Raw genomic sequence first — 22543 nt, forward strand, 5'->3', positions numbered from 1 at the left:
GACAGAGGATGAAATGGTTGGATGGCATCACTGACTCAATGGACGTGAGTTTGAGCAAACTCCTGGAGACGTTGAAGGACAGGGAAGGCTGGCGTGCTGCAGTTCATGTCTGACTCTTTGCAGAGTCAGACACAACTGATGATCAACAACCTGAGAAAGATTGAGGGCAGAAGGAGAAGGTGGTGACAGAGGATGAGATGGCTGGATGGCATCACTGACTCAAGGAACGTGAGTTTGAGCAAACTTCCAGGAGGTAGTGAAGCATAGGGAAACTTGGTGCGTTGCAATCTATAGGGTCGCAAAGAATAGGACAGGACTTAGTGACTGAACAACAATAACACATGTGAAGGGAGAGGTGTTTGTTTTGTACGTGTTTTGTGTGTGTGCATGTGTATGAGTTCACAGAGACTCAGTTGTTAAGTACTTAAGAGAGCACTCACTACTCAGTATCTTCTCATGTTTGATAAAATTTCCCTGTAAAATTACCTAAACGTGGTGTTTTTTTGGGGGTGGTGATAGGTCCTTAAAAATTTAATTAAATTTTATTTAATTTAGAAGTCAATATGCTTCAATTTTCTACCTCCTCGGGAGTCAGTTTTGGGGAATTATATATTTCTCGAAAATTTCCACTTGGTCTAGATTTTCAGACATTTGCACAGGATTGAGCAAAGTTAGTTCTTATGATTCTTCTAATTTTCTAGTCTTTTTGTGGCTTTTAATTTTTTATCTACATATAAGCATATATTTGCATTGTTTAATTTCTTTGAATATTTTAGTGACTTCTAAAATTTATCTTTTGTTTTATTCATTATACTGTTTATTACAGTATTATTACATATTTACATATTTCTTACTGTTCACTGACTTTAAAAATTCATTTCTCCCACTTTCTTTCAGTTTACTTAGCTCACTGTTTATGTCAGATGCTTAATTTATCTTTTAGACTTTTACCCTTTTTACAAAAACATGTACTTAAAGCTGTTTTCTACTGAGAATGGTCTTAGATCTATCTCATAGGTTCTTATAGGTAATGATTTCATCATCATATTTCTCTGGCTATTCTATAGTTTGAGCTTGTATATTAGATTTGACTTCAGATTTAGTAGTGTTAGAAAATTTCTGGATGAAAGGGCTTTTGTAATCTGATTTTCTTATTAATTTATAGTTTTAATACATTGTGCCCAGAGTTTTTTGTACTACCTCTTCCCTGGAATTTACTGAAATTTTGCTTATGAGCAATTATATTACTGTGGAAGACTACAATTGACCAAAGTGGTCAGAACACTATTTTGGGTACCACAAGCTCTTCTAGAATTTTGCCACACCCCTTTAAGAGGCAGAATTTATTTTTCCTTCCCTTAAACTTGAGCAGGTTTTCTGTGACTATCTTGATGAACAGAATGTAGCTAAAATAACAACTTCGAAGACATAGATTGTAAAAGATGGTATGGCTTTTGCCTGACTCTTACTCTCTCATAATTTCTTTTGCTCTTATAACTTAACTACTACAAGGAGGTGTTCCAAGTCATAACTAGGCTACAAAGGAAGATCACACAAAGAAGAACTTAGGTGCCCTAGTCGACAGTCATTATCAACTGCCAAGCAAGTGAGTACACATGTTTTCAGATGATTCCAGCTCCCAGACTTCAAGCCTGCTGTGAGGTACCAGACATTATAGAGCAGAGATAAGTCTTCCCTGTTGTCCTCTCTTGGAATTCCTCACCCGCAAAATCTGTGAACATAATAGACTGTAGTCTTGTGCCAGTAAATGACTCCTCTGACTCATTTAAGGCTCTTATGTTTGAATGCTACCTTGTGATATTTACGTTGTAGCCAGTGCTCTCTTTCTGTACCAGCTTTTTTTTAACTTTTCTGAATTAATTTATTTCTTTTGCTCTCTATAATATAGAGAATTGGATCTTTCTTTATGATCCAATCTGAAAGTCTTTTAAATAGATTAATCAAGCACATTTATATTTTTTCCTGTTGCAGACATGATGGGCCTTAGTTCTATCATGTTATATTTTATAAAAGTGAAACTAAGTTGTGACAAGTATCTTCTGCTTTGCAAATCCTAAAATATTTAGTATGTGGTCTGTTACAGAGAAAGTTTGCTTGATGTAAATCATAATATTGGTGCAAACAACGCTGTATTTACTGCTATCTTTATTGCTCTCACTTTTGCTTTTGTTGCTGCTATAGTACATCTTATCACTTTGGCTAGTATCTCAAGGGAAATATAGAATATTCCTTACCTGCCTCTTCAGGGACTCTAATGAGAATATTTTCAGTCCTTTATTCTTCTCTCTGCAGGTTGCTGTAGGTTTCTGAGATAATCTTTATCAAGTTGGGGAAATTACCATATATTCCCCATTTGCTAGGAGATGTATGCCAAAATGGTTATTAAATTAATAGGTTTCTGCCTTCCTTCCTTGTTTGCTTTCTTCCTTCCTTCCCTTTCTTTTGCATCTATTACCATGATCATATGTAATCTATTTTCCCTTTTAATATTCCAATATGACAACCTTACTGATACATTCTAATAGTAAACTATCCTTTTAATTTTGAGGTAAAGGTTGCTTGGTCATAAGTAGTATTTTTTAATACATTATTAAATTTTATTGTTAATTTCTCATTGAGGATTCTTTTATACACATTAGTAAAAGAGATTGACCTACAGTTTCATTTATGACTCAATTTGTGGATAGCTTTTGGAATTATTCCATATATTTTTAATAAAGAATGTTCATTCTATTTGCTGTTTAACAAAATATACATATTGTGAAGTTTATTGTCCTTTACTTGTAATTTTCTATGGAAAATATACTAAAGATTTCATTTGTGACTGTAATTGTCAGTTTTATCTAGTATTTCTAGATGTTTTTGCCTCATGTATTTCAATACCATTCTGTTACATGCACTGAGATTCACAATTGTTACAGCTTCCCATTATATCTTCTTACTTATATAACATATCCCTCTTCATCATTTCAATAATTGTCTTCAGCCCTATTTTGTGATATTAACATTGTTATTCCTGGGTTATTATCATGTATCAACTTCTGGGGTTTTGTGGGGTTTTTTGAAATTCCAGTATTTTTCAAGTGTCCTATGTCATTTTATTGTATGTATCTTTTTTAAAAGCATTTTATTTTATATTTCCTTTATTTTATTTTTTTTCCATTTATTTTTAGTAGTTGGAGGCTAATTACTTTACAATATTGTAGTGGTTTTTGCCATACATTGACATGAATCAGCCATGGATTTACATGTGTTCCCCATCCCGATCCCCACTTCTGCCTCCCTCCCTATCCCATCCCTCTGGGTCTTCCCAGTGCACCAGCCCTGAGCACTTGTCTCATGCATCCAGCCTGGGCTGGTGATCTGTTTCACCCTTGATAGTATACTTGTTTCAATGCTATTCTCTCAGAACATCCCACCCTCACCTTCTCCCACAGAGTCCAAAAGTCTGTTCTGTACATCTGTGTCTCTTTTTCTGTTTTGCATATAGGGTTATCGTTACCATCTTTTTAAATTCCATATATATGCGTTAGTATACTGTATTGGTCTTTATCTTTCTGGCTTACTGCACTCTGTATAATGGGCTCCAGTTTCATCCATCTCATTAGAACTGATTCAAATGAATTCTTTTTTTTTTTTTTCAAATGAATTCTTTTTAATGGCTGAGTAATATTCCATAGTGTATATGTACCACAGCTTCCTTATCCATTCATCTGCTGATGGGCATCTAGGTTGCTTCCATGTCCTGGCTATTATAAACAGTGCTGCGATGAACATTCGGGTACACGTGTCTCTTTCAGATCTGGTTTCCTCAGTGTGTATGCCCAGGAGTGGGATTGCTGGGTCATATGGCCATATTTCCTTTTTTTTAAACCAAATCTATGAGTTCTCTGTCATTTAACTGACCCATCCCCACTCACTATGGCTATTACATTTGTGCCGACTCTTGTGATCCTACTTATTCTTCCAGTCACTCATACTAACTGCTCTGGCTTGGAGATAGCTTTGTTGAGCTATGCCTGAACTAAAGACGGGGAAGGCATATGAATGAGTCGACCTGTGTCTCCACCCACTGAAGAGACCGACCTTGTTTGTTGCTGTGAAACTTCCAGTGGTTCCCTGTGCTTAGTGAGTTCCTGGAGCTAATCTTATATTTTAAAGCCCTCTTGCATTTATTTTAGGCTGTGGTTAACCCTTTCAATTCTATCCATCTTACACAAAGTCTACATAGTTTCTGATCAACAACAGTATTGCTTCTTGGTTTCAATTAGTTGTTGGTTAGAGTTTTTTAAATTCCCCCATACAGAGTAGTGTAAAGTAGTATAACATCACTTTCACCATATTTGCTAATGCCTTAAAATGACTTCCTGCCTCAGTCACAGTAAATGGCCTACAAGAGGCTACAGGTCCTGACCTCTGATACTGTTCTGACTTCATCTCCACTCCTGCAATCCACCTTTCCTTGTTGGATTACTTTACTCAGCCGCACTGGCTCATGAAGCTGTATTTCATGTACACCAGGCATGCTCCTATCTCAAGGCCTTGCACTTACTCTTTCTTTCCCCTGAATAATTTTCCTATCAGATATTCTCAAGTCCCCACCTCTCACCTTAAAGTTGTTACTTCAGTGTCACTTCTTCAGTGATGGCTTCTCTGCTATCAAGTCTCAAATTACCAGTACATACTCCCTTATCTCCTTTGCCTGATTTTCTTTTCATCATAGACTTAACTCTAACAAATTCAGGGGTAAGGAGGGGGAGCTTTTCTTTCTTTCTTTCTTTCTTTTTTAATCTTAGTTATTGTCAACTACAAATTGGCATTTGCCAAGAGCATTGCCAGTGACTGAACAACAACAAGGGCATTTCGCCATCTACCTCTGTGGAGATTGTGCTGCTGCATTGTTGACCTTCAACACCCCCTGAACGAGTTCAGGGTGGAATGAAGCACTCTGTGCTCCAGGGAATCTGGTGGAACAGGTCTTTAGATAGTTAGATAATTTCAGGAAGCGATTTCATGATCCCAATCCCAATCTTTTCATATCTAAAAAGCACTAAATACCTTCATGATGACATCAGTCCCTCCTGACTAGCAGAAATTTTGTAAAATGAGTGCTTAATTGCACTGAATTCCCCCTTCACCAAAATCTTATCTATTGACCTTCCCCCACTGCCTCATTGGGGCAGTCTTTCAGAGCTATCTAAGGTGCTATCTCCCAGGCTGCAGTCCTCATTTTGCCCAAAATGAAACTTAACTCACAACTCTCAAGCTGTGCATTTTTAGTCAACATTATCAATCCTTTTTCTCACCAGAATGTAATTTCTCTGAAGACTGAAGTTTTTGTCTGCTTTATTTGTCCCTCCATCCCTAATGTTTAGAACAGTGTTTGAAATAAAGTGTATGATCCATTTTGTTGTTTCATTTCTAAAGTGAAAGTGAAGTCGCTCGCTCATGTCTGACTCTTTGCGACCCCGTGGACTGTAGCCCGCCAGGCTCCTCTGTCCATGGGATTCTCCAGGCAAGAGTACTAGAGTGGGTTGCCAATTCCTTCTCCAGGGGATTTTTCCAACCCAGGGATCAAACCCGGGTCTCCCGCATTGCAGGCAGACACTTTATCCACTGAGCCACCAGGGAACCAGTTCCCTGGTTTCTAAGTCGTGTCCAATTCTTTTGCAACTCCAAGGACAGTAGCCCATCAGCCTCTCCTGTCCATGGGATTTCCCACCCAAGAATACTGGAGTAGGTTGCCATTTCCTTCTCCAGGGGATCTTCCCGACACAGGGATTGAAGCTGTGTCTCCTATATTTGAAATCGTTTACCTCAGATTGGGACTTGAACCCATGTGGCTGGGACTCGAACCCAGCCAAAAACCACAGTATCTGGTTTCAGGACCTAATGAAGCTCAGGTTCTTGATATCTCATTGCAGAAAGAATTCAGTGAGAGACAAAGTGATAGGTAAGAAATGGATTTACTCAGATTCAGAGAGAAACACACTTCATAGACAAGAGTGTAAGCCGTTGAAGAGGGCCAGTGCAGCTGTGAAATGTGGCATGGGTAGTTTTTATGGGCTGGGTAATTTCAAATGCTAATGAGCAGGAGGATTATTCCCCAAAATGGGGAAGGGGTGGAGATTTCCAGGAATTGGGCCACTGCCCACTCCTGCTCTTTTGACAGTGCCTTGCAACTGTCATGGTGTCTCTGGGTGTGTCCTTTAGGCTGATTGAGGATCAAGGTCTAATCAAAGTTGTCTAGTCTGCCATCTTCCACACATTTGATTCTAATATTGTGTCCTTGGGTTTTGTCATTCTTTCAAATCTTGTGCCCTTCCCTTTTCCCTCCTATATACATTGGCAGGTGAAATCTTTACCACTAAGCCATCAGGGAAGCCCATATGACCCATAGATACTTGTTTAATTAATTAATAGACTTCTAGGGATTCAGAATAAGAAAAGGAGGCGGTTGAACATGTTATTATGCTGTTTTAATTCTTCCTGTGCTTTACAATCTCCTAGATATGCCTGCACTCACTTCCCTGACTAACCTGTTCTCCAGGGGATTTCAGCTATTTGATTTGTACACTTATGAGGTAAGTTCTAGGAAGATTCCAAGTAAGCAGATGAAGAAAGGGAGAAATCAGACATAAAAAGAAAAGCTCTCTATTGAGTAAAAAAAAGAAGTTGTGTGGGAGAATGGTTATATGGGTTTCTTTAATCAAAAACAAAGAAAGGGACAGCATCTTATCCTCTTTGACTCTCCTTGATTTGGAAAAAACTGATGAGGTACAGCAAGATAAATAAAGGAATAAAGAGCTAATCCACAAGGGAGAAGACTGCTTTATTGCTCTTACACAGATGTCTGTCCTTACAAAACAGGATTTTTTTTTTTTTTTTTTTTTCTTTCAGGGAGGGTGGGAATAGGGGTAAAAGAGCAACAATTTAAATTGGAATCTCCAGGCAGTCTGTGTTTGGGAATTAGCATTGCATTATTTTCCTGGCTCCCCACCCCCTCTTGTCTTTTAGTTGAGAAACATTTGCCCTGGAACAGTACACAGAGTTTGCATTAGCATCCCTGAGGATAGAACTTTGACCCCACAGACTAAGGAAGCTACAAATGGAAAATTCCAAGTTGCTATACTCTTTTATTTTCATGCTAATGCTTCTGCAGAGAGTATTTAAAGAAACAGATGCACAAGAATAAAAAGAGTCCAGGACTAAGAACTCCTCTGACAACAGAGGAGTGTTTTTCCAGCTTGGTCTTGTATCTGTCTGTGCCTGCAGAAGTCCAGAGGGGTCAAGGTGAAACCCTGGTTTCATTTTATTAAAAAAGCTGAACTAGCATTGACAAGAAGAACTCTGGATCTGTGTTTCAAATCCTGGTCGGATTTGAAAGTTGTATTAAGTTTCATTTCACTTCCTTCAGGCTACACTATTCAACTCTCAAAGATGGATGAGCACACCCTTCAGTAAAAGGCATTGGGGAATAATGATTTCTTAGTCTCCCTTGCCAGTCCACACCTGATCTCAACATACTCACCCTTTCCTTAGAGCCAACTCTAAATGGCACCCACTGTACTTCCAGTCCATCAGCTACTTTCCTCATATTCTGTACAACGACAACAATTTAAAAAAAAAAGGCTCTTTTTTTTTTTAGAATAACTTTATCCTGGGATTAAATTCTCAAGTTGAAGACATATCAGAGCACTACATTCTGCAAAGCCAAATACTCCCAACATTCTTCTTTTGATATACAAACAAAACATTTTACTTCACCACAGGCTTGCCCTGCAGAGCAGCAGCATCAGAAAGGTAGAATCATTCTAACTAACCCCTGCTTTAAGGTTGCTTGTCATATGTACTCCTCACCTAGATTATGGCCAGAAATTAAACAAGAACTCCACTTGGTCTCTCCCCAAGTTCTCTTTAACACTGTGAAACATCTTTTCTCCAGGATTCCTTCAAGTTTGTCAACTATACAGATTGTTTCATTCCAGCCGTTGCTTTAGAACTTTTATGTTCAAAGTGTGTAGGGCCAACAATTGGGTAGAAATGTAAGAGCAGAGAAGTAGGGGATGGAAGATTTATTCTGAAATTGCGTTTCTATATTAAACACATGTTTGTGTCTCAGTTTTTAGGTATCTATAAGATGACTTGGAGAAGGAGGTCTTAGACACTTAGAAGCAGAGAATGGAAGGAATAAAGCCCTTTCTTTAGCAGTGGCCACTCCCATGTGATAAGACAAGCCTGGCTTTCTCTAACCTATTTCCTTTCAACTCAGTTCCTACCTTCATCCGAGGCCACCTCCCCACACTTCCGTCCTCACTCAGCTCTCCCTTTCCTGCACTCTTGGATCTAGCTTCACCACTGCTTTCCATGGGTACGGGTTTCCTTCTCCAATTAGACTACAGGATTCCTGAAGGCAGAGCTCATAGCATCTTTTGCATTTCCCACAACCTCCAGTACAAGGTTCCTCTCGAAAAACCCATGACTGGCTGACTGATTGAAGAAACAGAAATAGGCCCCTGCAGTGACCTGAAGCATATGGAATTCTGATTAAGGGAACCGAGAAGGCAGAAAGCCCAATTCCACACCCTTCATAAAGTACGCACATCCCAACAAATCCCAAGTTATTGGAAAAGTAACAGCCCCGTCCCCTGACCAACCCCAACCAAGAATTTCATTAGTATGGATAAAGACCCAAGCAGTAAATATTAATGGCTGGAAGGGGGAACAGGAGGACAGAAGGCTGAACCAAGCAGGTGTTCACTCACTCAATTTCAATCCACTTGCAGCCAACAACGTCATCGTTTGGCCTTCTTGAGCTCGCCGACAGGCCATTTTTCATGATTTTACCATTTCTGGCCAAATGCAAACTTTTTAATTAAATGGACCACACAATTCCAGATGTTTGTTTATTTGTTCCAAAAAGGTTGTAAAAGCTCTACATGAGGAAAAAACCTGAGGCAGTGGTAAAGTTTTCTATGAGATGAGGAAACAAATGAGTGGGAAGACCTAAGCCTGGGAAGTTAAGGTTGGGCAGACCTCTCAGCAGAATGATCTAGACCAAAAGTGTTGGCTTCAAAGAGCTCTCCTTCCAGAAACCCAAGATTTGGGAATAAGACACCCTGGGCCCTTATTAGTTTTTATAAGAATGTAGCTCATCTTGAGCCGAAGGTCCAAACGAGAACACATTTTTGCAGCTGCCCTGCCTGCTTCTTATATGTTTGTTCCCGTTGCCATGAGCTCTACTACATTAATTTCAGCAGTCTTCCATTTAACAGGCCAGATTATAGCTCATGGCTGAGTGACAGTGGGGAATCCTGCAAGAGGGAAGGGAGAGGGGATATAGGCAGAGACTGCAGCTTCCCATGAAGCAGGCTGGCTTCCTCGCAGCTGTCTGTTCTCTGGTACCCTCTACCTCTGAGTATATTCAGTCATTAAGTCAGCCAATTGCATTTGTTACAGAATGGTTCTTATATACCTTTCACTATTCGTCAGCCACTCCATTCCTGCAGCATCAAATGCTCGATTTTTTCACCATTACCCTAATTGATTCTGTACTCTAAATTTTGGTTTCAAAAGCAATATCAGAAATACTTTGAATAACACGGGGAGGAAAAGTATTGATTGTCCATTTTCTCTGATACCCGAGCCAGGGATACCCTGAAACCAAACCCTTAGCAACCTCAAACCACAACTCCACCGCGGCCGTAAGTTTCCCTTTACATCGCCCCCACCCCTGCTCCACTGGCAGTGTTCTGGCCCAGCTGTCCTGCCCATCTGTTCTCAAGTTGTTTCCTAAATTACCTTTGCTTGAAACCTGCTCTTTAGAGGCAGTCACGTAACTTGGTGTCAAGAAATCCAAAGCCTCTAAAACTGGGCCACACTCCCTTCAAGGCAATCCCACAATGGCCTTCGAGTCCTGGCTCTTTTCTTTCCAATCCCCTTGCAGACTGCTTGCATATTAATAACCACAGAGCAGAGCTTTAAATCAAATCTAGACTCAAATTCTACCTGTTCAAGGCCTGTCCTAACACAAACTCATTCTACATAAGAAAACTTATTTCTGAATTTTTCAAAATTGGGTCCCTGCCTCCACCGAGTTCTGTCTATCCTCAGGTTTTCTTTACCCATTTCCTTTTTCTGGATGTCCTTCTTCTGCCCTCCACCTTTAGTTGTCCTTCAAAGCTCGAGGACAACACCTAAACAGTCATACCTAACTACTCTAGCCTCTACTGATTTTCTTTTCTAAGCATTTTTAACACTTGTGGCCTTTACCAAGTAAGGCAACTCTTTATTATATAATATCTGTTTGGTTGGCATTGCTTCATTTTTAATATATCCTTAATCAATCTATAAATTCTTACATGACATATACCATGTTCTCTGTTTCTAAGTTCTCCATTAACCCTAACACATACTTTGTTCACAGGGGATAAAAAATAAAGACATACTGGAGGACTCCTTGAATGTTGGTGCTCAGGGCAAGATTTGTCCTCTCAGGAGTTACACCTGATCACATCCTAGCTTTTCCCTTGCAATGGAGGGCAGAAAAACCAGCCCACATCTTCAAAACTTCAGGACATTTCATCTTCAACTCTGTCAATTCCAGACTCTCCTTCTTTTTTTTTTTTTTTTAAATAAATAGAGGGTCGTATTTTTACCACTATTTTTATTTGGTCCATCTGTTGGTGGAAGGGTTATCCTTTTGACTTCTCATCCTACAGAGGTAAGGATTATTACTGTTGGGAGTGTGGAGCAAGAGTCCATTTTCTTGCTTTGCTTTGCTTCTGGAATGAAAGAACCAAGTCCCTAGTCCCTTTGTGTCTATGAGTGCACCACAGTTCTGCCCAAAGAGTAGAAATAAAGCAATCATGGAGACTGCAAATGAAAAATCATCCTTGGAGAAAAAGGATAGGAAATGGACCCCTATGGATTTCAAATGCTTAAAGGAGGTTGCTTCAAGTTCCTGGCTAAAGTCCATGCCAGTCCTGGTAATAGTCTAACAGATTCATCCATCTTCAGATTCCACTTGGCTTGCTCTTCCATCACTGACAGCTTCCCAGACAGCGAGAGCACACATGCACATCTATCTATATATATGCGGAAGTTTTAATCTACACCACCCTCCATTCCAATCCACCCAGCATTGCTCTGCACGGAGTGAAGCTATTGACCCTGCAAAGCAGCAAGGAGATGAATTTGATGACCCAGACTAGAGTTTTTAAACCATTTCAGCAAGGTCTAGAATCAAAGGAAAGTACAATTTATTCAGCACTTAGTAAAGTCCTTTTACTTAGGTACAGAGTGCACACACTGAAAATAGACTCCCGCTGCCACACAGATAAAATAAACCTGTCAACCACTACTGTCAAATCACTAGTCACCTCGATTAAATAAAGGAAACTTTAGCATCTCTCAGCATCTGAGACTTCCACCAAGATTCTAGGCCCATAAAAGCATTATGAAGGGAAGAAAAAACTAAAGTGAGGGGTTCTGTTGAAAATGTCATCAGAGGAAAGTATTTTACATAATTAGAAAATGCTAATAATAGCTCTGCACAGGGAATCAACACAATCTGCCCCCACACATCCAGGGCAAAGCCACAGCACACAGAATCTGAGACAGGGGAGCCAAGACTATGCAGTTGTTTGGCAGGACCCACAGACCAACCATGTCCCCCTTGGCGAGGAGTGCTTCCACATCAATTGCCAACTTCTCATTTTCTTTTTCAGTTTTCTTCTCTCTGTCTCTCTTTTTCGCCTGCTGCTATCCCTGCCCACATCTTTGTTTCTTTTTATCCACAGCTTTCATATACTTTCCACAGGGGAAAGCTAGATCCATCATGTTTCTCTGAATCTTCAATGAATCAGTCACATTTTCTGAGAAATCATCTAACGGTTAGCTCCCTTGAAAAAGTAATCAAAATATTCTGGGAGAACAGAAGGCCACAAATAAACAGCTCACCTTGGTTATGAGTCTAATCTTAGGTGAGAACTACCTGGCAGAGTCAGCATAACCATGGGATTGCTAATTCCATCTTTTTAAATGGTCAGTGAAAACCAACAAGCAATAGGCAAGAAGACTTCTTGATGCTGAACTGGTAAGAGTTCAGCTAATAAATACACCTATTTTCCTTGAGTCTTCGCTATTATTCTGTGTAGATTCCATTTATAATGATCAAGTCTACTTAAGCCTTCACATTCCTTGTGGGTTGACCTTAGCAAGATGGTAGAAATATGAAAAATAGAAAAAGGATTTTAAATTGTCTGAAGGAGAAAGACTGTTTTCAAATCCTATAAGCTAAAACAAATTATGATGAAGTTTGGTTATCAAGCAGCCCCATCTTGAGCTTTCCTGGAAGTATTCTGCTTGCTGGCATACAGTTTTTGTGGCCAACATCTCCCCATCCCAAACATTTTCACCTATGTTGACACATCTTCATTTATATCCATTTAATTTTCTTCTGATTCATTTCACTTTGGCTTATTTAAATAGTTAAAGCAAAACTCTCTGCATTTACGACTTCTGCGAAAATGTGTTTTATGATATCTCAAGCTAAAACTGTTTAAAAAATAAAAATAAAAAATGCCTGCAGTTTTTCTTTCTGTCTTTTTCTTCTTTTTTGGATGACACTCATCGAGCTGCTTCATGGAGAAATACAGAAAAATCAATTGCTAAGCATAAAATGCAATGCACATTAAGGAAACTGCAAATGATAACTAATTATGATAAGTTGCTATGTAAATCACTCTGTGACAGTCCCAGTAATCAATTCCCAACACAAATAGACCAAGCCCCTGTTGGAGAAGAGGATGAGCTTCTTACAACTGTGTCAATAAAAATAATGGCAAGGTTTCCAACAACTGATAGAAGTAGGGTGTTATCATCCCCAAGCAAGTTTTCATAACAGATTCCCTCAGATTCTTGCTCTCTTTCATACTTTTAAAGTCCAGTGCATAATATGACAAGCTAACTGTGGTACATCTTCCAGATTGGGAGGTGGGGGAGTAATAATTCAGGGATGTTCACTGGTTTTGCAATTATTTTGCAAAATGGGTGTGTGCAAACAACTGGAATGAGACTCTCAACCTGAGAGCTGTTGGCAAGGTAGGATTACGGTAGATGTGCCAACTTGTCTGTTTTAATTGGGCACTGCCACTATCCACTCCTGAGGTCTTCTCTGTGGATCAGAAACTAGAAACTACATTTCCCAAAATCCCCTCTGTGCATGGTTCTTGGTTAGTGTGGGCCAAAGAGAGAGACAGTATGATTTGGAAATCCAGAAAGAAGGGGCAGGGCAACATGTGGGTAGTCCATAAAGTTTGAAGAACCGAATGCTGCAGGCTGAGAAAGTTAGTAGGAGATGCCCAAGGATTTCTGAGAGGCACAGAAATGGTCATCAAGCTCTTAAGAATCACAAGTCTCAGAGCTGAGACTTGGGGTGACACCCTCCCTGCCAGTCCTTTCCTGCATGTGTAAGCCTCTCATTCCTTACATTAAAGCCTTTCATAATTTGAATAGTGTGCATTAAATTTTCCCTGTCTGAATTCAGACTGGTACCAGAGCATTTTTCAAACTGTCTCTGCTTCTGCATGTATAGATTTGTAATTTTTTTTTATAAAAGGCTGTCAGAAAGGCGTAACAGGAAGTTCTTTTGACAGAACAGGCAAGGATGCCATACTTTGTCACAGTCTTTGGGAATGCACCCTTGACAGCGGACAGCTCCAGGCTGGGCCTTTTCCTGTATGTTCTCTCCTCTTTCCCCCAGCACAATGCCACAATGAATCCTGCATCTGCTTCACGTATCCTGTGTAAAGGGTAAATATCTGGGGTGGCCTGGGATCCAAGGATACAGACTCTGGATTTTTTCCTTTCCTGTGTTGCTGAGTGATTCAGTCTTCCCTAGTAATTGTTGTGGGTATCTTCCTCTGTTAAATGAGAACAGTAATATTTACTCTCCCCACCTTACTGGGTGTATTGATGGTCTCTGCTCTAAATAGAAATGTTTTCCCAAAAGACACAATGGTTAATAAAGATGCAAATTCTATTTCTAATAGCTACTAGATAAAAAGTAGCAATATATGGCTTTTGGGGGTATATCCCATGACCAGGATATATTGAAAGAGACATTTCTCCAACAAACATTTCAACATTCCTCATAAATGTGGCTACCCACTGAAGATGTAGCATGCAGACCATCACTAGGTAGCAGTTGGCATCACTGATACAGCACCATGTCCCCATATTCTGAAGACATGCTCAGAACTAGAGGAGAATTCTCAGAGAGATTTTAAGCAGACTGTTCTAAAACTCTATCTTTACACAACCTGCATCTTATTGAGAGTCCAGTCCCTTCTCTGAGAGCTTCTGTACTAGCACAAGAATTCCATAAGTTGCTTTAATTCATCCTATTCCTTTCCATCATCAAAACACCAGAGTCTGAAAACTAAGACTTCAAAATAACTATCTACTTGGAAGTTATGCAATATGGCTAAATGCTGTCTGGCAATGAACCAACAGATAAAGCTCCCGTCCAAGATGACTTGGGTTTTTTAAAGCAACAGAGTTGAGGTCTGCCATTTATAAAACTGGCCTCTCCCTTCAGTATGTGCTCACCCCCAAAGGCAGATGGGTCTCCTTCCTCAGATGCAATCAAGTTACCTTGCAATTTATGTGCAACCAGGTACTTAGATAACAACAAGAGGTACCAAAGTTACCGCCTTCCCCCTGGGTTTCTATCACTCATCATTTACTGAACAAATATTTATGGATCTCTGATTAAGTAGGAGGTCCTGTGACAGGCACTGAAGATATAGCGGTAAGTAAACAAACACCAGTACCTCCAACCTCCACCCCACCCCGATCTCCACCAAAAGCTGCCATCCAGGAAAACAGCCCCTGAAAAGGGAAAACTGACCTAATGCAAATGGATAGAGCAGGATCAGAGGAGCTTTTCTTGGAGCTGTGGTGTTTCAGTTTATACCTGAGTAGGAGTTAGTGATGTGAAAGAAAAGAGTTAGAATCTATATTGCCCTTCAGGGAGCTTGTGCATCTCTGAAGAGTTCAAGACATACACAGACCTGACCTGTGTTATATAAAGCAGAATATAAGCAACTACACAAAGGAGATAAGGGCTTCCCAGGTGGCTCAGCAGTGAAGAATCCATCAGCCAGTGCAGGAGACACAGGTTCACTTTCTGGTCCTGGAGAAGGAAGTGGCAACCCACTCCAGTATTCTTGCCTAGAAATCCCCATGGACAGAGGAGCCTGATGTGCTACAGTCCACAGGGTCGCAGAATTGGACTCGACTTAACAACTGAACAACGACAAAGGAGATAAAGAAGGGGGGAAATTCCATGAAGGTATGATAACTAAAAATCTCACAGAAGGAGCATAAAGCGCTGGGCATCACTGTCTCTAGGAGGTTTGGATTATCTATATGTTATAGATGGAAAAATAGAGTCCCCTGACTCCTAATCGTTATTCTGAGCTCAGACTTCTCTTGCATTTGAATCTACAGTTCTTAGGACATGGATCTCTGGTCTATCAAACTCGACATTGGAAGTTACATAAAAGGACAAGCACAGAGAAAATGGCATGTATAGAAAAATAGCAATTTGTACATGAACTACTACCTACCAGTTTGTGTAGTCGCTGGTGCGGAATGAAAAGAGATTGGGAACCAGATGAATCAAAAATTATTTACAAATAGAATTTCCACTTAGGACTTTACAGACTGAGTTCAGACATCATGGAGGATTTCACCTGGGAAACAACTGGTGTAATTTGCCTTTATAACGTGGAAGTACCTCTCTGGATAAATGTTTGCAGGCTGTTTCCATGGAAATATTAACAAATGACACTCAAGGAGTTTGGTGATCTAAGGAATCAGAAACTTAGAATAATTTCTTTAACTTAAATACAAAAAAACCCAAGATGTCATTAAGTGGTTTCATTCTGGTGCTGAAAACTATTGTTTTCCTCATTTGTCACTGCATGATTCATGCCAAGCTGAAATATATTAGTCTCATATTTTCCCTACACATATCAGCTCAACAGTAATTCAGCCTAATGGGCGTCTTTGGTTCTCTCTTTCTGGTCTCCTCAGGACCATAAGTCCAAAGACCTGACCATCACTTCATGATGCTGACTTGCTTTTTCAACAACCAAGTACTTAGCAATGATTAGGCAACAGATGTATTAAATGTGTATTAACTGCTCAGGAAAATCAAGACATCTGTCTTGGCTTCCATTAAATAACACTTTTTCCACTGGTGTTGTACTCTGATGTCATTCAAGAGTGTCTATTTTAACTCAGACCACATGAGGCATTTTTCCGTATCCCAAGTATTACCCAAGTATCTTCAAAACTTATTGTTTTATATTCCTTTTTTTCAAGGTTCAGATTTTTTATATCACTGTTACAATGACAGATGACCTTTGCCCTGTTACTGATGACTATCACTTATTTGATCAGGTCCTTTTGTTGTGAAATCTCAATTTCATGGCCAGATGAACTGAAGCAGGCTTGAGGGCTCTGAGACTTCAGTTCCTATTCATGTAATCAACACAAACTCAATCAATTCAAATACAAGAGACGAATAAATAAATCCATGAGACTATGATGCAAGGCTTAATTTGTTATCCCTTCTAGACAGGGTATAATAATTTGTGTAGAGGAATCCCCACCTCCCACCCCTGTGAAAAACAGTCTCTAAAGGGATATACTCAAAATCTTCATAAGAATATTCAGAAGAGATCTGTTCATGCCCCTCAAAACACATTGGCAGCTATTTATGCTACTTGACTTTGAGCAAAATTGATTTTCACAAATTGAACATTTCCAGAATGGAATCACAACTGAACCCTAATTAAACCAACACATAATTATGTTTTAATTAATATTAATTATTAATTAATTAATTAAACCAACTCCACTGAATCCAGACATCAAACAGAAAACACAAGTCCAAGTCACAGATACCTGGGATCCTACAGAATGCTAGTGTGCCATTTACCCAAAGCCCCCATGTCTCCCTAGAGGGCCAGTTCCATCACTTTCTGATAATCTCTACAGACTTGGCTCCTACCCAACCCATCCTGCAATGCAGCTTGGAGGACAAAGCCGGAATAGCCCTTCTTCAGTGTCCCTTGAATGTACAGGGGAATTTCCTGCTTGGGGAAGCGATGTTTAAAAGTATGTAGAGCCCTCAACCTAAGCCTGTTCTTACTTACCTTTGGAAGGAAGATTCATAACTATGAAATATGACTATGGTCATAACCAGAATAAAAAGGGGTAAACAAATTATATCACATGGCCTCTTCCTGTCCTAACCAATTACAACAAAAGTGATCACATGGTCCTTGGTTTAAACAGCCAGGTTGGAGATAAAGCATGTTTCAACCACATTCCTTGCAGACTCTAGAGATGACAATAGAAATTCAAGGCTTTGGAAGAGCTGGGTAAGCCAAATTAAAATTTCAAGGATCAGAGAATTCAAGGAAAACTACATATTGATTCTATCCTTTTAGCTGTAATGTAGAGTTCACTCATTTTGAAATTACAGATTTCAACTATAATACTCCCAAATAATGACACTTTTACAAATATTAGTGAGTTTCCCATTTTCTCTCTGCCACTTTCTCTGGAGGTAATGACCTCCTTTGTAACTTTTAAGTGTGATAATATCTTTGCTTAAAGAAAAAAAAAAATCACAAAATTATATTCCACCATAGACTATTTGCCTTCTAATAGACTGCCACTAAATTCTATTTAATATGAGTCAAAATTACTAGGCTTGACAGGTATGATTTCTCATCATGGACTTGAAAAGCACTTGCTCCATCCAAAGTGCCGAGGAAGCCGTAATGATCCCCGAGCTCCGCACAGTCCGGCATCTCTCCCTGCAGCCACAAAGCGCAGTAAAAAGCAGGGTTCCTACCTCGGTGACTGGTGAGTTCCCTGGAAGCAGAAGGCAGGGGTGTGTAGTGGCTCTTAGGAGAGACAACAACTCTGTCACTGGAGGGCTGTGTGAAAAAAAAAAAAACACAGCAACATGAGCAACGCCAAACACTAAACCCTTCCGTTTACCAAACTTGTCTCCTTGGGATCTGGGTTTGGACAACATGTTACGGACCAAGGCTCTTCTTAGGAAGCAAGAGCTGTCTCTGTTGAGATAATATTTTGGTAAGTGTAGGGTCAAATATAACGCTTTGAAGGGACTTGTACTGGTGGAAGGGATCTGAGACAAGGCGATGGTTTGTTTATTGAGTGGAATTTTGAGGAGGAGAAGGAAAAGAGATGTTGAGGGCAGGAAATGATGCAGATTTAGATTTCTATTACAGTTATTCCCCAATAGCTTTCTACCCAAAATTCACACAGATTAAACGCTTACTGTACATAGATTTCTACAAAACCAGTGAAGAGGCTGAGCTTGGCCTGCAGGGTGGATGGGACAAACAGGGCTGGTTTACTGGGCCCAGTGGCATGGAGACAGGGGAAAGGTGAAGACATAAGAAGCATGAAGTGACCCTAGAGAAGACCTTGCAGTTGGCGTTGTGGCTACGTTTAACAATTGCACTAAAAAATCATCTGAAATTTGAAGTACAATGGTTATCAACAAAACTTTGCCATTTGGAGGGCTGAGAGAAAATGATATGAAATCTATCTGTGAAGATGCTTTTTTTTCTACATGCAAAGTGCTTTAACCATCCACCTTGATATGGTGTGACCCAGGCTGCTCTCTTTCTCTTTCTCTAATTAGTGCTATACCCATGGGGGCTAAGGTGTGCGGAAAGACCACACCTGGAGAGTAGGTGTCACTCAGGGCTACTGACCAGTATGTCATATTCAGAGTGAGGTAGTGTGGAACACGAAGCATCACTACTGCAATTCTTACTGAGACTTCTGAATCAAACACCCCCCCTTTTTTTTTTTTTTTTTAATATCCTAAAAAGAACATCTGCTAGGATCAAAATCCTAAGCTTACAACCTTTCCAGGCTTCATGAAAAAGTAAATTTCATTAATGCTACATTTTTCTTTCTGGAAAAGGAAATGCATTCTATGGGATATATTTGCCCTAGTAGGAGCAGGCCTTTTCTCCAAAGAGATTATCGACATTATAGGAATCAAAACTAAGTAGGAGATTAGACCTACTTGCTAGAAAAACCCTTTAAACCCTGTTTCTGACATTTGAGATGTTTGATTAAGCGGCTTTCAGTAGAGACTTAGAGAAAGAGTTCTGAATGATGCAAAAGCAGAAGCTATGTCCCTAAGGTAGAGAAAGATTTTGGGTAGCATTACTTAACTCCAGCAGCAAAAGAAATATACTGTGTTTAAAGCTTGATCCAAGGGTATTGGGTCCAGAAAGATCAAAGTTCAGTTGCTAAGAAAAACATTTGAAAAAGTACCTAAAGACTTTTTTAGATGCTGTAATCGTATAAAACAATCAGCAATTAGATTAAAATTCAAACACTAGAATCACCAGGTGCTTCTCCATTTGGCATTCAAGGTCTCCTGCAATCCCTATTTGAGCAATAGGGCTTCCTTATTTGATCAATGAGCCACAAAGATAATGTTCTAAGTATGGCGTCTATTCATATGCTGCTCCTGCTTGAGGCGGGGGCTGTCCTTCCACAGATCTACTGTACTTCCTCTGCAAGAGGCCAGAGCTTCTCTCCCTGTCAATGTTCCTGCTCCATCTCATTGCTAAAAAAGCCTGAAAATCCAGGATGAGTTTTAGGTTGCTATATTGTGATGTTTCTTGGTACTTGTAATCTCAATTTGGGCTGTTGACAATTTGATGACAGCTTTTCCTAAAATTACTAGAAGAAACTACCTTTCAGCAAATATCTCTGACTGGGCAAAACATTCAAGTTTTCTAACCAAGAGTAAAATAGTGATTTACATTTTCTTTCCAGTTTTAGTGAAAGCAAAAATTGTGTGGCTTTAGTTCTGTTTTGCAGTCATCATTCTATGCCTAGCATTTAATTACTTTTCTGCTCAGTGTCCATTTATAAACTCAAGTCATGGAAAAGAATCCACGAAGGGAACAATTTTGCAAACTATACCTTTTGGTGACACTTTCGTGTCTGGATGTTTGGAAAAACTGCTACAAACCAAGATTCTAAATACCAGTTCTTTGACTTGACTTTTAGCAAAATGAAGTCCATGTGATCTTTTTAATAGTGATGTTGAAAATTATGCTTAGAAGTTTGATTCAGAAAAGCACAATCATCATATGAAAGAAATGGACAAGACAGTGTCTTAAATTTTCACATTACCTGTCCCTGAATAAAGAACTCCCCTTGAAACTGAAGCAATACACTCATAGTATATCAAGAATGAGATAATAAAAACATTAGTGGAAGTTTTTAAATAATGTTTTCCTTTATGTGGATAAAGCAGATATGCCTAAAATGGGATCAGGAAAATTGGGGTAAATCAGACTCCTCAGAACTACAAATAATTCTCAAATCTTTAAGTACTTGGCAAATTTTCTAACCAACCATGGCAAAAAATTACACTTTCACATTTTACTTTATGAATCTCCCCATTAGAGGATTTTTGTAACATCTGCAATAAAATATTAGCATTCAGAATATGTCTCTAAATAAATAAAAATATAATAAAAATGGACAAAAAAATATAAGACACTTCAAAGAAGAGAAAACCTGAGTGGCCAATAAATAAAAGAGAAGATGCTCAAATTCACTAGCCCTAAGGGCACCTCAGATTAAAACAAAATACAATCTTTTTGTTCATCATAGTTGGAAAACTTTTAAGTCTCATTATAAAGAGTGCTATAGAGAACCAAGGGCAACAAAACTCTTAACCTCTCATCTTTTGCCAGTGGGAATGTACATTGGTTCAACCACTTAGGAGAGTAATTTAGCAATATCTAATAAAACTGAAAATTGGTACTGCAATTCCCTTTAAAATATATACACTATGGAAAATTTTACTCAGGTCTGTAAGGTGGAACATAAAACAATGTTTATTGCAGCATTATTTACAACAGAACAAATTGGAAATAATTCAAATGTCTATCAATGAGGAAAATGGATAAATAAAATGTTGTATATTCATATGACAGAATAATATTTAGCACTTAAGAGCAATAAAGCTGATTTATAGATCTCAATTTGAATAGGTCTAAAAATTTAATGCAAAGTGAAAATGCAAGTCGCAAAATGATAAATGCAGTGCAATACTATTTATGTAAATGTGTAGTTCTTTGATCTCATGTGTATATGGAAAGATCTAAAAAATATAAAAGTTAAATATTAAATTCATGAAAATGGTTGCCCCTACCAGAGAGCAGAGTAACAGAACTGGGGCTAATGGAAAGTGGGGAGCTGAAATTTTACACGTAAGGTTTATTTCTTTTATTGAAACATAACACTTGAAAAAAAAAAAAATAACAACATGTTAGAAAATACAAATCCTGTAGGGTAACTAAGTGTGCTTGTTATTTTTCAAACTTTTCTACATTTTTTTAATTTCTCAAAATTAAACATGAAAATTGAAAAAACAGGCTTCTGTTTCTACCTAATCCATACATCCTATGTTGAAAACCCATAATTAGAGGACACTTTCTCTAAGTTTTCCAGTACTTGCACAACATGAATTAAGGGCATCTCTGGTTGGCTTTTTTGGTGAAATATCCCAGTTCTAACTCTTCCTAAGCTACTGAATGTAACAACAGAACAGAAAAAGCTGATAAATAGCAGTAAATATAAATCCCCCACTTCATGCCAAGGCTTAAAACGCTCATTCTACCTGGTAAGTCTTTCTACTTAAGATTGGCCAAGGCATATGTAGGTTTTTGTACTTGTCTCCTACTCACAATTGGAGAGTTACTAATAATTTTTTAAACTCACATCAATAATGATAATGGTCACTAATATACTGTGCTCTGCAATTTCCATCTTGCAGAAAGGAAGGTAGAACTTTGGCAACCTCACTGGAAAAGATTCAACGAAAGTACAGTAAAAGAGACTTGCAAAGTGAGAATTTCATTCCGCGGTTCCAGAAAACAAATGTCTTCAGATGAATGTGTACAATTCAAGCCCCCTCCCATTGGGTGCATTCCACAGAAACCTGCATTCCAGTGGATATGTCTGAATATCATGGATGCCCGGAAGGAACATGATACAGACCACAGGAGGAGATATTTGGCAGGCTTCGAAACAAGAAGGGGGCAGCTACAAAGTTGTTTAATAGCCATAAATCTCCAACTATTTTTCACAAAATACCATCTAAGACCAGAGCTCCACATCTCATTCCCCATCACTCAGCTCAAGTGGAGCGCTCTGGCATGCTCACTCACCCTTAAATCATACACTGCATAAAGTGATCCCAGGTCTGGGAAATTTGTCAGCCTCTTTCAAGTAAAAGCAATCTTCGCTTTTCATCACAATTCATTCCCTGAAACTGTGGTATAAAGCTGACTCTTCTAAAAACATTTATTTTCTCTCATAAGAAAAAGCATCACTCATTTAGTTATCAAGGATTTAATAACCA

The 22543-nt window shown here is 39.0% G+C and overlaps 1 protein-coding gene across 3 annotated transcripts in view; it reads right to left on the reverse strand.

Annotated features, from left to right (window-relative positions):
• The window catches only part of LRMDA (leucine rich melanocyte differentiation associated), a 1119641-nt gene that overhangs the window by 196741 nt on the left and 900357 nt on the right, over nt 1–22543 (reverse strand). For all 3 annotated transcript variants that reach the window (XM_043476453.1, XM_043476454.1, XM_043476455.1), the window contains one exon: nt 17960–18044. In XM_043476453.1, coding sequence (XP_043332388.1) covers nt 17960–18044 — 85 coding nt within the window. The remainder of the gene's footprint in view (nt 1–17959; nt 18045–22543) is intronic.

The sequence above is a fragment of the Cervus canadensis genome, chromosome 8 (genome assembly GCF_019320065.1).
Source record: "Cervus canadensis isolate Bull #8, Minnesota chromosome 8, ASM1932006v1, whole genome shotgun sequence".
Taxonomy (NCBI): Eukaryota; Metazoa; Chordata; class Mammalia; order Artiodactyla; family Cervidae; genus Cervus; species Cervus canadensis.